Source organism: Panthera uncia (genome assembly GCF_023721935.1).
Source record: "Panthera uncia isolate 11264 chromosome C1 unlocalized genomic scaffold, Puncia_PCG_1.0 HiC_scaffold_4, whole genome shotgun sequence".
Taxonomy (NCBI): domain Eukaryota; kingdom Metazoa; phylum Chordata; class Mammalia; order Carnivora; family Felidae; genus Panthera; species Panthera uncia.
Genome location: NW_026057585.1, coordinates 90140080 through 90154397, shown reverse-complemented (window position 1 = coordinate 90154397; position 14318 = coordinate 90140080). Strand labels below are relative to the sequence as shown.

Here is a 14318-nt window from a genome sequence, read left to right as displayed (position 1 = left end):
AGGAAGGAAGGAAGGAAGGAAGGGAGGGAGGAGGGAGGGAGGAAGAGAGTAAGGGAAGAAGGAAGGAAGGAAGGAAGGAAGGAAGGAAGGGAGGGAGGAAGGAAGGGAGGAGGGAGGGAGGAAGGGAAGAAGGAAGGAAGGAAGGGAGAGAGGAGGGAGGGAGGGAGGAAGGAAAGGCAGACGAATTTACCACTGGACTCTGCCAGCTGAGCAAAGCAGAGCCCAGGAGCCATGGCTCCCAGACCCTCTGCTGACCACCTGCCCGTGGCTTCCCTTTCTGTCCTCACATCAGTGACAGCATCACCCAATCCAGATTGTAAGTGTCTGAACTTGAACTTCTAAAAGCTGCTATGGCTCTCGAAGTTCTCCCCAGGATATTCAGACCTGATGTGGTTTGTTTTCTTTAAATCTCTGAATCGTTACTGCCCAGCACTGTGTCTGACACGTAGTGGGGGCTCAATAAACGTCTGTTGGATGACTGTGTGATTACAGCCCTTTGTGCGTTTGTCTTTATTATATTTGATCACAGCCTTTCTCCTCCCAGACCTACAAGGTGAGGGGCAGGGGCCACGTGCACAACGTTTTGTGGCCTCCCCGTGCAGCGCAGTGCGGAGAACTGGTCACAGTTCTCAGCAAGCCGTGAACGAAGACCGGCGAGTACTAACTGTATAACAGACCACACCACAACTGAGTGACTTAAAACGGCAGCCTTTATGCAGCTCACAGTTCGGCAATCGGCCACTTAGCCTGGGGTCAGCTGGGCGGTTGCCTTGGTTCCAGCTAGCTTCTCTCGTGGGTCATGGTCGGCAATGAGTGGGCGTGCCTGACCTTGGCTGGGTGCTTTTACACGTCTGAGGTCTGAGCTGAGACAGCCGGACTGACACTCTCGCCCCTGTCTGCCAGCGGGCCAGCCCAGGCTTGTTCTCAGCAGCGCCAGATGTCCTGAGACCTGGGCTGAGGCCTGGGCTCGGGAACTGGCAGACCGACCATTCATACGTTCCACTACGTTCCGTCGACCAAAGTAATTCACGAGGTCAGCGCAGAGTTTAGATTCAACCACTGGGAGGAGCAGACTCTACTTCCTGATGGGAAACGCCGAGCGTTCCTTTCACGAGAGGCGAGGATACAGAGAGGCATAGCCTCCAGAGAGGACAACTGTGCGGCCGATTTTGCAACCTACCATGCCACGTGGGCGTGACAAAGAACAGAATCCGCCCACGTCAGGTGACTTTGGTGTTCGTTAGCATCGAAGTCTGATATCTCCAGGGCCTCCTGAACTCGGATGGAAATTTCGGGTCCCTCTGACGCACTCTTCCGAGGCCATCTTTCCCCAATTTTTTGACGTCTTCCTGGCCCCGACATCCACGTGGAGTGGATGTGGCTGTTCTCACGCTCTGTCTCTTGAGAGGTGAAAGTGGCCTTAATTTTTGCCACCGGAGGGATTTCAGAGAGCAGAACCCAAGCAAATGAGAAAAAAGTCCAAAGCATGCTTCTCGGATCCTTGGCTGGATCCCTGTTTTGCAGGGTCCCTGTTCTGTCCCCGGCTGGATCTGGGTCGTGTGCCCCATTCCCAAGTCCGCCCTGCATCCTGATTTTGGGGTGGGGGCGGAGGGGGAGTTTAGGGCAGATCCTGGGTCCTCTGCCCTCCTGGGAATTCCCAGATGGGGGTTGGGAACGTCTCTCTACCCTGTCACCTTGCTGTACTGCTTCTTAGCACTTACTACCAGCAGAAAGCATCATTTATTTGTGTACATGTGAACGGGCAGTCTCCCTCCCTCGCGTGCCAGGGTCTTATCTTTTCCATTGCTGGTCTGCAGCCCTCTGGTGTCGAGTGATGAAGGAGTACCCTAGGCCCTGTGCTGAATGGTGGCTGCAGCCACCATTGGAGCCTGTTGGGGACGGCATGAGAAGGCTTCCCGGGAGGGTGACTCCGGAACACATGCTGACCGGCCAGGGGCCTGTGGCTGCCTAGCACTGGAGTTTACGCCTCCCACAGTGGGGCCGGGTGGAGAACTGCTTGAAGGTTTTCTCGTAGGTGGGCAGGCTCTCTCTGAAGCAGTACGCAGACTCCTTGTCACACTCGCATGCCCGCAGCCCACAGAGACAGCTGACGCCGGGACTGAGGGCACATGTACCTGCAGAGAGACAGAGAGCCACCGGGGGGGGGGTTCCGTTTGGTCCTAAGGTTGGGGAGAACAGGGGGCTTGCTACAAGGGGTCGGGGGTTGAAAATAGAAAGGGAAGAAACGGGGAGTCCTTTTCTTTCATCCTTTCCCTGTGTCCCCAGTCACACCTGGACATGCCACGAGGACGGGAGGGAAGAGAAGCCTGGAAGGAAATGAGGAGGGCAGGGGGAGGGGGCTGCACGGAGGGGCGCCCTGAGTTAGTGCGCAGGCCAAGGGCACGGGACCCCCTCTCTCAGGACTCACTATGTCCAGCTGCTTGCTGGCCATCTCTCTCGGACGCCTTAGGCATCTCCAACTTAAGACGTTCAAAAAGGAACACTTGAAGTAGCATTCCCCCCACCCACCAACCCGGCCTTCACCCACGCTCAAAGCTCGCAGACGTCACCCCTCCCACTCGAGCCAGAAAGCGAGCAGCAGCCTGGGCTCCCCCCACCCGCCTTCCAACTTTTCACATCCAGTCCACAGCCAGCGCCGCTGATTTCTCTGTTTAAAATACTTCGCTCTCCGCCCTCTTGTCTCCACCTTCTTGGCCGCTACCCCCCTCCCCCCATCCCTATCACCACCTTCCTCCCTAATGGGAAGAAACAAACAGGGACTTTCTTAAACTGCAGCCTGGATCAGGGCCACTCTCCTGCTTCAAGCCCCTGGATTTCCTAGTATTTGGGGAAGGACGTCCAAATCCTCACCGGGGTCTCCAGGGCAGCCTTGCTATGATCCGGCCTCCCCAACTGGTCCGTCGCCATTGCCTTTTGCTCTGCTCCAGGCACACTGGCCACTTTGTCACAGGTCTGGCTCGGTCTTGTCCTGGGACTCTGCTCTCACCGTTCTCCTTGTCTAAAACACTTCTCACCAGGATCTCATCGTTTGGGATGAGATGTCCCCTCCTCAGACAGGCTCTCCCTGACCCCTGATCAGGAGCCCCCCTCCCGCGCATCCCCGTTTATTGCCTTCATCGTGCTTTGCACAACCCGCACATCTCTTGAGTATTCACTTGCTTCCGTCTATCCCTCCTCAATGGAGTGTGAGCTCTGTGAAGCTGGGGCTTTGCCCGTCTCGTCTGTCACAGTATGCCCAGCATGCGGAGCAAATGCTCCTTACGTCATAGGTGCTCAACCGACAGTCCCTGATAAGCGAATGAAGCCCCTCCGGGCCTTTGGGATTGAGTGTCTGCCCTTTGGCCGAGCTACCACTAGATGGGGATCTTTTATTTAGTTACTGGAGCTGAAGAGTGTGTGTGTGTGTGTGTGTGTGTGTGTGTGGTTGTGGCTTCCCCTTTCTAGAGAACTGCACCCCAGTTCCCTGTTTACAGGGAGAGTGGTTTGGCTGCAGCATGCACGGAGTGCTCCCTACGAGCTTCTGGTGATGGCAGTGGTGCATCCGGGAAGAAGAGCCCTTTGAAGTTGGATCCAGTGCTGACTGTCCTCTGTTTGTTTGCCTTTCTCCCTCCAAAGTCCAACTCCTGCAGCAAGCTGTCCTCCCACGTCTCCCTGGAGACTTGATTTCTCAAGGCACGTCGACACCCACCCCACGCTTCAGCTGCGCCCTCCACTCACCCACTGGAAATGGGCCAGGAATGCTCGCGCCCCTGGCTCTGGGCTCCCGCCGCTCCCACCCTCCCTGACACCTGGGTCACCTTTGCCCTCGTGTTCCCCCTTTCCATCTGTGAGCATCCTCCAGGATCCTCCAGGCCCCAGCTCCCCCGGGAGCCCCTCCCAAGCCACGCCCCATCCCCTCTGGGTCTCTCGCCTCTACTGCCTCGCGCATGCCCCTTGCTTCCCTCCCAGGTGGCCGCCACAGTCTGCAGGGGCCAAGGGTCCGCCACTTGGTCTCGTGGCTGGTGTTCTCAGGGTGCAGGGCCCTGCCCCCTTCAGCCTGGCTCTCCTCCGGAAAGGGCCTGGCACCCTGTGCTGTCACTCACCCCGGCGCTGTCTTTCTGGAAGCCTGAATTGAGACACCTTTCTCACTCTGCCTTGGCCTCCTGGTTATCTCTGTCTTCTGTTCCTCTCTTCTTCTTTACCGTCTCACTTCTCCACACCTCCTTTGTCTTTTCACTCACTTTCCTGTCCCTTTCTCACTTTGTCCTGTCCTTGCCGATGCATGGAGTAGGACCCTCTCCTGACGCGCAGTGTGACCTCTGATGCTCCCCTGGGCCCCAGGCTTGCTGGAACTGATCCCGAGCAGGGGTCGATGGCATGGACTCTCATTCCTGGGGCATCCCACAGCCATGGCAGGACCAGGCCTGTTAAGACCCAGAAGGAGAGGCAGCCCCAAGGCGAGAAATGCCCTGTTTGCAAGTCATCTTTTCAAAGGACAAACCCAAATCTGTTCCTGCATCTTCTAGTTTGCTAGCAGGGAAACTGAGGCAGGAGAGAGGAACATGGCTTCAGGGCATTCTTTCTCATTCCACGACAGACTCCCATAAATAGGATGAAGCAGGATGCTCCACATCGCTGCCCTCCGTGAACTCAGCCTCCTGCCGAGGCCGCCACCTGCCTGCATCCCAGGCCTCCTCCCTGCTCTCCAAATTCTCTCCCTGAGTCTCTGGTTCGATCTCAGGGCCTTCAATACCGATCACAGTGCCGATGACTCTCGGGTTCTCATCCCAGCCCAGTGTCCCCCCTGAGCTCAATACTCCAATGTGCTCGGGTCCACCCAACTTCCCTCACTGGTGGGTGTCTGATTCGCATCTTGAACTCCTTGCTGTGTTCTCACAGCTGTTTCTTCCCCATTTGCAGAAGCTCAATACACGACACTTTACATGTGGCCGCCCCGGCCCAGAACCTTGGATTCGGTCTCTTTTTCCTTCCCACCCCACATCCAGCCCATCAGCAGGCCCTGACAATTTACCTCCGTGGCACCCAGCATCTGACACTTCTCCCCTCCACTTTACTATCTGTGGTAGCTTCTCCCCGGTGCTCCTGAAGCAGCTCACTGGCACCGCCCCACCTTTCCTCCCTTGCTCCCCAACCACCCCGGACAGTGGTCAGAGTGATCTTTCTAGAGCAACATTAGAGCTATCATTTCCTGCTTCAAATGCTCTGACAGCCTCCCCTGCCACTGGAGGAGGCGGTGAGCTCCTTCCCTGTCTGCCCCTCCCCCAAGCCCCACGAAGGAACCCGTTCCCCTGTGCGACACCAGCCCCGGCCGTCCGCTGCCTCTGCTCCTGCCACACTAGCCAAAGGCCACCTGGAGTAGCCAGCCTTCCCTCCTTCTGTTGTCATCATTCTGTAGCCTGTCACCTTGTCATAGCACTGGTCAACACCTGAGTGTACTTTACTTCTGAATATTTTGTGAGCTGGACTCCTCCCAGAAGGCAGGCTCTTTCTGCCCAGGGAGTTTGTGTTTTCATCGTACGTCTTCAGCTCTGAACACGCAATGAACACTCCATCGCTATGTGCTACAGCTTGCCTGCCTGGACGCTCACGGTCTGTGGGTCAGGGAAAGGTTCCCCATCCCAGCACCCGGGACGCCTGGTTTTCAGGCCAGACCCACCACCTGTGTGTGCTTTAGAACCTCAGGCAAGTTGCGTGTCCCCAAGCCTGTGTCCTCCGCTTTCAAATCAGGAAACAGATACTTATGTTAACTATCTCATGAGGTTTTCGTTCATTCACTCATCAAACCGACAGGTCCTGAGTTCTTAACATGTGCCTGGCTTTTGGCTAGGACCTGGGGGTACAGGTCTGAGCAAGCAGACCCCACATCACTTAGCTCCAAGGGCGTCCCTCTCTATGGGTTCCATTGAGGATGAGTGCCCCCACGCCCCCACAGGACAGGCTTGTTCCTTGCTCTCCGGAACTCACATTTGGGTTGGCGGGAGAGGGGAAGCCTAAGTAAACAAGGTAATTTCAGGTGGAGACCAATGCTAGGAGAGGAAAAGGGGTGATGTGTCAGGGATGGAAGTGTTGTGAGGGATCAATTCAGCAGTGATGGAGAAAGATCTTTGCAAACTGCAAATTCCAGTGGTTCTCAAGTTCACCTTCCCTCTTTGGCAGAGGGAGAAGGGCGGAGGCTCCGACATGCCTCCGGCTGGAACCTGGCTGGCCTCCCACGGCCCCTGCACAAGCCACACAAGCATGTGTGGGTGGAGGAGGGGGCGCCGCGGGCTAATCTTAAAGTCCCTTGCAAATTCCAAGTGCTTATGTAAGCCCTTTCAAAGGAGGGATAATGACCTCCCTGGTTGCCTGAGGGCAGCCTTCCCCACCTGGCAAATTGGCCCCAGGGCTTGGGTTCCAGGCCTTTCTCTGCACGGATCTTCCGGTGACATTTAAAGACACGGACAGGCCAAGTTGTTTTTCTCCTTTCCCCTTCCCTGCTCACCAACTACATCCCAGATCAGCCCTTGGTTGCTAGGCAACCTGGGACCAGGCTCCGGTACAGGATTTCAGAACTTGGAGGCTGGGGGGAGGGGAGGGGCATTAACCCTTGCAAGGCAGCTCTTTGAACTGCAGCGTAACCCGAAGTGGGGGGAGAGCTTTTCTTCTCTAGGGAGTTAATGACGTTAGCGCAAGGGGATGCAGGTGCAGAGGAAATGCTTCAGAGCAACCTCCTAACAGTGATGAAGAAAATCCCGGTGCTTTTCCATCAAAGCAAAGGGGAAAAGAAAACTTTGATGCAAAAAGAAGTCTCAGCTTCTAAAAGGAAAGGCACTACCTAAGCACCTGCTATGGGTCAGCCCCTTCAGTGGGGTTACTTTAGCAACCTTAGGAAGGGCAGGCTCTTATCCCCATTTTACAGACGAGGAGACTGAGGCCCAGGGTGGTTGTGTAATTACCCAGCTAGAAGGAGTGCAGCTGGGGTTCAGACCCAGCTCTGCCAGACCCCGAAGTATGTGCTCTCTCTGGGCCTCTTAGCAGGGTCCATAACACTAGAACAGAAAGATCTGGGGCGTTATAGATGAGCCGAGACCATCTGCCTTTCTCTGCCCCCTCACAAGCATGCTGCCCACAGAACAACAAGACTTGCATCTGTGTGAGCCCTCCAACCAAGTGTGTCCCCGCCGCCACACTCCTGGCAGCCCCATGTCGCTGGGGAGGGCAGTGTAAGGCAGGGACGCTGGTTCTGGGAGCAGACGGCCTAGGTCGGGATCGTGACTCTTCTTTTCCTGGCTGCGTGACCTCGGCCATCTCCGCTAACCTCTCTGAGCCTCAGGGTCCTTCCTGATAATCATGCCCACCCCAGGGGTGTATCACAGGGGTCCAAGGTGCGGTATGTAATGCACATGTCACAGATGCTCAGAGACCGCAGCTGCTGCTATTATTATACCTATTTCATGGATAAAGAAACTGAGGCCCAGAAAACTCAGGCCAAGCAGTGTGTTCCAGAGCACTGGAAAGGCTCCAGACACATGCGTGTTAATGTTGCCTGTTACTTGGATCACACTCTTGCCCTCTCTGGGCCTTAGTCTCCCTGTCACTACCATAAGGTGTGGGTCTAGAGGGTCTCTAAGGGCGCTTTCAGCTCTGGAGCGTGCCAGGAGAGCAGGACCCAAGGCTGCCTTGCTCTGCGCCCGGCCCCCACACAGCGCTGGCCTTGGAGGGGCACCCAGCAGGCGCTCAAGCAATGCTGGGCAAGTAAGTGAATGTACCTGTGTCTGGTTTGTGGGCTCAGCACGTATCAGCAGCAGACCCGGGATCAGAACCCAGATCACTCAGCTCCCGGCCCCACTCTTGGGAGCAGGGGCTTGGCAAGGTGGGGTGGGGAGGACAGCGGGTCAACCTGGCACTCACCGGCTGGGTCAGCTGAGGCGGGGGATACTGATGTCCCCCCATCCCACCCCAGTGCTAACTCCCTAAGCGGGGCTCTGGACTGTGGGGGCCCTGCTCAAGCTTCAGGAGCCGCTAACTGCCTGGCGGCATCTCTGGAAAGCACAGCCCAGACCCTAAACTTCCCAGCCCAGTGCCCAGTCCCTGCCCACACCGCCTACTGCGGCCCAGCATGTGCCAAGCAGATGTTCCTGTGTGCCACCTCGGGGGAAGGGGCTCCGGGCTCTCCCCCAGGTCACTCTTCTCCGTCTCCTGGGCTCCCAGGCTGCGGCTCTGGCCTCACGGGGGAGGGGGAAGAGAGGTGCTAAAGAAGATGCTAAAAAAAAAAAAAAAAAGAACGCAGCAGCAGCGGGTGCAAAGGGCTGAGGCTTCCTCCAGGGCTGCGACCACAGCGCGCACAGGCTGCACCTGCTGAAAATCCACTTCCCTCCTCAGGGCATCTTTTCCCTTCTTTCCTGGTATTTGCACTTTATGGGGGCATCAGAAGACAGAGCTCTTCAAATGTCTTTCCTCTAAAAGGGAGAACTTTTCAACCACTTTAAGATAACACTTGACATGACAGATATTATGATCAAGACGAAAAGAGATGAGAAGGAACCATATGAAAGCAGGACCATGTGCCAGGCTGAGAAGAGTCAGGGGCACCTTTTCTGTGTGTGCCCCCCTACAGCCAATGGCCAGGCTTGTCCCGCCCCCAATCCCACCAAGTGGGGCCCAGAGGGGTGGGGAGAGGTGGTCAGAAACTCTGTCCCTCCCTCCGAGGGCATCGTGAGCCAAAGCAAACAACACTTCCAGGGCAATCTCCTCCAGCCCCCTCTCCTTGCCCCTCCACTAGGTCCTGATCCTGTCCCATCTCCTGTACGTGGCCTTGGGGACCTCCCAGAAGAGACACTGCTTTAGGTGTGAGCACAGTCATGGCCAGAGAGCTCCAACACAGAAGTCTCCTTGAGCTCATGCTGGAAAGAGGGTTCTCCCCATCAACAGTGTGTCTGGGGCCAGAGGCTGTGAAGGCTGAGAAACAGACCAGGCTGTATCTGGCCTCAGATGGCAGGGATCTGAGCCACCAGCAGCCTCCCATGGCTCAGGTCTCACCACTGGACCAGGGAGACCGTGTAGCTGTATTGCTCGGTCAATCTGGGTGTGTCCTGAGCTGGGGCCCTGGGTTGGGGGGGGGTGCTGGGGAGCCCTAGGGTCTAGGCGCTGAGCACCCTCTCTAAGGGGGAGATGAAGGGAAGGGAGGTGGTGGTTCCCCGACCTCGGGAGGAGACAGGTGGACTTCAACACACAGCTGAGCACGAATACACACGGGGAGGAAAGCGGTTCATGCAACTCCACAAGGCGGGGTAGGAGGCCAGTCGCCCTAAGGGGCACTCAAACCACTGGTTCCACCAGAATGAACGGCATTCGAGAGAAGGCTACAGCCCAGTGACTTCAAATGGGCTTGCTCTTCAAACTTGCTCTACACAAACCCCACACCCCGGTAGCCCCAGAACATGCCCCGGGATATTAGGGGCCACGCCCCACGTGCGGGACACTCGGTACTTGCCCACCCTTGTCCTTTGCTCTCCTCCCTGAATGGTCTCAACGACATGTGAGTTCTCTTCCCCGTCCCCCTCCTATTTACTTTTGTGTCCCCCGTGGCACCTACTAGTGCTTGGCGTGGAGTCGCCCTTAACAAATATTTGTTCAACTGAAAGACAGCCGAGCTGCTTTGTTAACACAAGACAGACATAAGAAGGAATGTTCTCAACAGCAACGGTTGCCAGGCGAAGCTGCAAGATTCCATGTCGTCTCAAGTCAGCCACTATTTATTGAGCAGGTACTATACCCCAGGCACCTGCTCCATGCTCCCAGAGGATGCTGGACGGGAGAGACCAGAGACCAAGCAAAGACTCCCGAGAAGCTTTGACTCCTAGAATGGTCACTTTCCGTCTCAAAGCACTCTTCTGCCGGGAGGCAGACATTAGGAAAGGCCCAGGTTCAAAGCCATTTCCCTACAGAGAAGGCTACTCACAGGCCACAGACCCATTGGCGATGTGGAACTGGTAGCTGTTCAGCACAGGCTGGCAGCCGAATCGCTTCAGCTTCTCATAGCAGCAGTCATGTGCCAGGCAGCATCTGGGGGCCAGAGCAGAGGAGAGGTGAGGGGCTTCCCTGGCGGGGGGGGCCCTGGGGAATCAGCGGGAAGACCATAGGTGGAAACCGGAAAGGACTCCCCTGCCTCCTCCCCTGCGTGAGAAGGCGTTGAAGGGTAAGGAGGTAAGTTCCTGAAAATATTAAAACTACAAAAATAACTACTAACATCTATGAGCTCTTTCTGGCACCTTCTGCTATCCCATTAGCTCCTCAGCGTAACCCTGTGAAGGGTGATCATTGTCCCCATTTCATAGAGGAGGTGACAGAATTCCAAGAGGGGAATTTCCCAAAACTGTACAGCTGGCAAATGATAGACACGGGGCTCAAATCTAGGTCCGTGTGGCTCAGTCATTCATGTAATGACTTTTTCCTGAGCATCTACCATGTGCCAAGCTCTGTGACAGTCCCTGAGGAGACAAGTGTCAGCAAAAACACCCATAACTCTTTAGTCCTTGTTCTCACCGTGCTGAGAGCGGCCGGGGACAGGAAGGGAGAAGATCCACAAAGAGAAAACAGCTCGGCATGCCTCAACCAGAGCATGAGGGGCGGGAAAGCAGAGACCGGGGACTGGATTCTAAGACACAGAAAAGAAGATGCTCTGGGCCAGACGCTTCGGTCCTTCCTCTCGCCATCCCCACCTGCAAGTGGGCTCTCTGCTGTTTGTCGTCGTTGTCTAACGGTGGTAAAATTCTCGCCAGCCTTTGGTCTCGGAAGGGGAGGCACAGAGTGTCAAAGAGCCGGGACTTTGAACCAGGCAAGTTCTTGTTCAAATCCTGACCTAGCCACTCAGGGGCTGCTGTGTCTTCGGCTTTGCCACGTTGGTTTAGTGGGTGCTCACAGTCGCCATCTGTAGGATGCAAATGTTCACACTGCCTTGGCCACTGGATGCAAGGCTTAAAGGTAGGCCCTGTGTGCGAATCACCAATCCCCGTGCTCGGCCCATGATGGGCACTTCATCGGTGTCAGTGCCCCCGCAGGGCTCTGGGGTCCCTCCAGCTGGACTATTCCATGCCCGGCCCAGAGGACTCAAGCTCCAGGAGCGACATTTGAGGCCCCGCTGCAGGGACGTATTTATCCACGTGGGGTTGAAAGCGGCAAGAAACACCTCGCTTCTTATTTCTTCAGACACACGACGTGCAAACTATCCTGGTTCCTGTCTCCCCGTACCCTCTCCAGGTCACCCCAACCTCCGCTTTTTCTTGGGGCTCGCGCTCCCCACCCCCACGCCGAGGAGTAGGCCTGGCAGCCACGTTGGGCCATGTGGCCTCGCCCAGATGGACAACTTTTGCAAACTGGGCCACTGGGATTCTCTCTCCCCGAATGTGGAATTAGGCCCGGGAGACAGCAGGGCAGTCTTGCTGTGCTCTAAGCATAAAAAACTGGGTTGCTGAGAGAAGACCATGTTTGCTGTGACGTCTGAGAACTGAAAACGTTTCTGGAGCTCTGGGCAGGACTGACTAGATAATTTTCGAGGTCTGGTGCAAAACGGGAATCCAGGGCACGTTGTTCAGACACGAGGATTTCAAGATGGCGGCTACAGGACAGCCAACCATCCATGGGCTTCTGTTACTTACAACACAAGCGTCCTAACCTCCTGCCTCCCTTCGGGCACCGGTTTCAGTGCAAATCCAATGAGCTCTTTGGACTCACCTGTCAGTGTCATCCACGGGGGTCCCTTTGCCCCCAAGGCCACAGTAGCAGCCATATCCGTAATATGATAAGAAGGCGCTCCGCCCCGTGATGTACTTGACCATCCTCTGAAACTGCCAGAAGCTGCTGTGGGCAGGGGCCATCACTGGAGGGCAGGAAGTAAGAAAGAAGGCGGGGTGCAGTGAGAACAATACCAGTAACTAGAGGGCTTGCATCGGGACCTCAGGAGACCCCCAAACATGCTGCCTGAGCATGGCTGGGATCACCAGCCCCTGTCGTGGGGAAGACAATCTGGCTGGAACACTGTGTCCCATGGCCAGTTTCTTGCTAGTCCGGGATGAGAACCCAGCTTCCACGATGTTCAGGACAATACTGTCAACTAGGTCTTCCCCCCACCCCCCACCCCCAGCGGAAAAAACCAAACAAACCCCAAATCCACCACCCTAGGCAGAAACACCCTTAGGTCTAATGCAACATTAACGGGAAAAGTTCAAAGCTAGAGACGCCAGTTTCTCCAAATATCATCAGGCATTTACAATCTCGCAGGAGAAACAAAATACTTGAGAGGCAGAAAAGATGCCCTCAGTCTATTTTTTTTTTAATGGCAAATACACATGGACCCAGCAATTTTTTGCTTCTATAGAATGTTTACAAAAGTGGGGAAAGAATATATATATTCTGGGGGATGTTTGCTGCAGCGCGTCCCCTGTGGTATGAAAAAAATTGAACACCACCTACATATCCACTGACGGGGGAGATGTCTTGAAAACATCTACTTTTAATAGCAATATCTCCGGGCAGTGAGATTGAGGAAGTAGGCGGAGAAAAAGATAGGCACTGTTTATATACTTTTATGCTGTCTTTTTTTTTTTTATAATGAGCATGTATTACTTTTGTATTAAAATGTTCAAAATGTGTGTGTGGAAAAGCCTAGAAGGTTGTATATCAAACTCTTAAGAGTGGTTAGTTACATCTGGGTGTAGGAGAAGGACTGGAGTCTGGGAGGGATGCGATGTGGCTTTTTTTAAAATGTTTATTTACTTTTGAGAGGGAGGGAGGGGCGGGGTGGGGGACAGAGGATCCGAAGCGGGTTCTGAACTGACAGCAGTGAGCCGGATGCGGGGCTCGAACTTGAGAACCGTGAGATCATGACCTGAGCCAAAGCTGGACACTTAACTAACTGAGCCGCCTAGGCGCCCCAAGAAGTGGCTTCATCTTGGTATTCTACACTCACTCATTTTACTTCTTAATTACCTGCATATATTAATTTTGCCATACAATAACATAAAAACATGAACTTGAAGAAAACGGAGATGGAGACGCAGGGTTTTGGGAAGCGTTCACAGGAGACTTCCTGTGGTTTTGTTGTCCCAAAGCAGAAGCACTGCGGAGGGGGTAGGAAGCTCCTGTGGTCAGGGGTGCCTCAGGCGCTGATGGGGTGGGGGACACCAAGGAGGGAACTGGTTCTCCCTGCGTGGGCCCCCCCACCCCCCACCATGGTCTTGAAAACAGCAAATTCCACCACTGACTGAGGGAAAATGGGAACTCCATTTTTGACATCTTTCGACTTAGGGACCCGAAAGCTACACTGCTGAAGCAGCAAAACGGATTTGGAGACATCTCTACTAATCAAACTAACCAGAGCAGAGTCAAAGAATTTTCCAACAACTGTTTCCAACACTGTTTCCTGTGAAGCTCTTTTTCACTTTGCGGAGTTGTATTATCTGATCTCCTGGTAGCAATGACCTATAATCACCCATGATTCCATAAGTCACCACAAGAGAGCCTTTCTGATGAGAACTAATTGTCCCTAAACTAGCTAGATACAGGTCTGTGTTTTTGTTCTGGCATCTACAAGACTTTAAATAAAGGCAACTGGCATCCAAAGGAAAATAAAAAAGGGTCCCAGAGGGGGCGTATGGTAAAACAGTAGTCAAAGGCCCTTTTTCTAGCAAATAGTTAGCAACCTTTGATTTTCTAGAAGTTTTGTGAGGTCCTAAGGCTGGGACCACCCCCTTTTGTAGAAGAAACAGAAGCAGAAGGAGTTTGGTGGGAACCTATTCCACTCCTGAGTCTCTTCTGAATGACACCTGATTTCCCCTCACCCGATGCCACCTCAGGAGGGACCACCCCAAGACACAGACACCCAGACACGAGGACAGCACCCCGGAGCTCTCCCAGCTCCTTACTACTTACGGCAGGAGGCAAAGACCACGAGAACCCCAATGGCCTTCATTCCCGAGGACATCTGGGGGTCGGAGGCACCACAGTCACACCTTCCTCTGCTCATGAGGAGTTTGCCAGATGAACTCCTGAACGTGACCAAGAAGAGGGGAGGCCATGTGGGTACAAAACCCCAATCACAGCGCAGGGCTCAGAGCAAAAGGATTTTTTTTTGGCAACCTCATCCCCCCCCCCCCCCCCGCTTCTCTTTTTGATATTGAGAAGTCAGCATTTCCTTTGTTCCCAAGTTTAAAGTCATATTTAGGGTCCATGATGGAAATCCAGTGCCAGGAAGTCTAGCCGCATTTGCATGGTGCCCCCTTCCCCCCAGCCCGCGTCTGCCTTCCTTGAGACTCAGGGAT

The 14318-nt window shown here is 54.7% G+C and overlaps 1 protein-coding gene across 1 annotated transcript; it reads right to left on the bottom strand.

The window, feature by feature from the left end:
• Positions 1-52: 52 nt before the first annotated feature.
• On the bottom strand, positions 53-14084 carry LOC125913024 (group IIC secretory phospholipase A2-like). Its single transcript, XM_049617928.1, has 4 exons — positions 13930-14084; positions 11734-11878; positions 9962-10065; positions 53-2135 (listed from the first exon to the last, which is right to left on the bottom strand). Exons 1-4 carry the CDS (start codon positions 14021-14023, stop codon positions 1969-1971), a joined length of 510 nt encoding a protein of 169 aa, XP_049473885.1. The 5' UTR covers positions 14024-14084; the 3' UTR covers positions 53-1968.
• Positions 14085-14318: the final 234 nt, after the last annotated feature.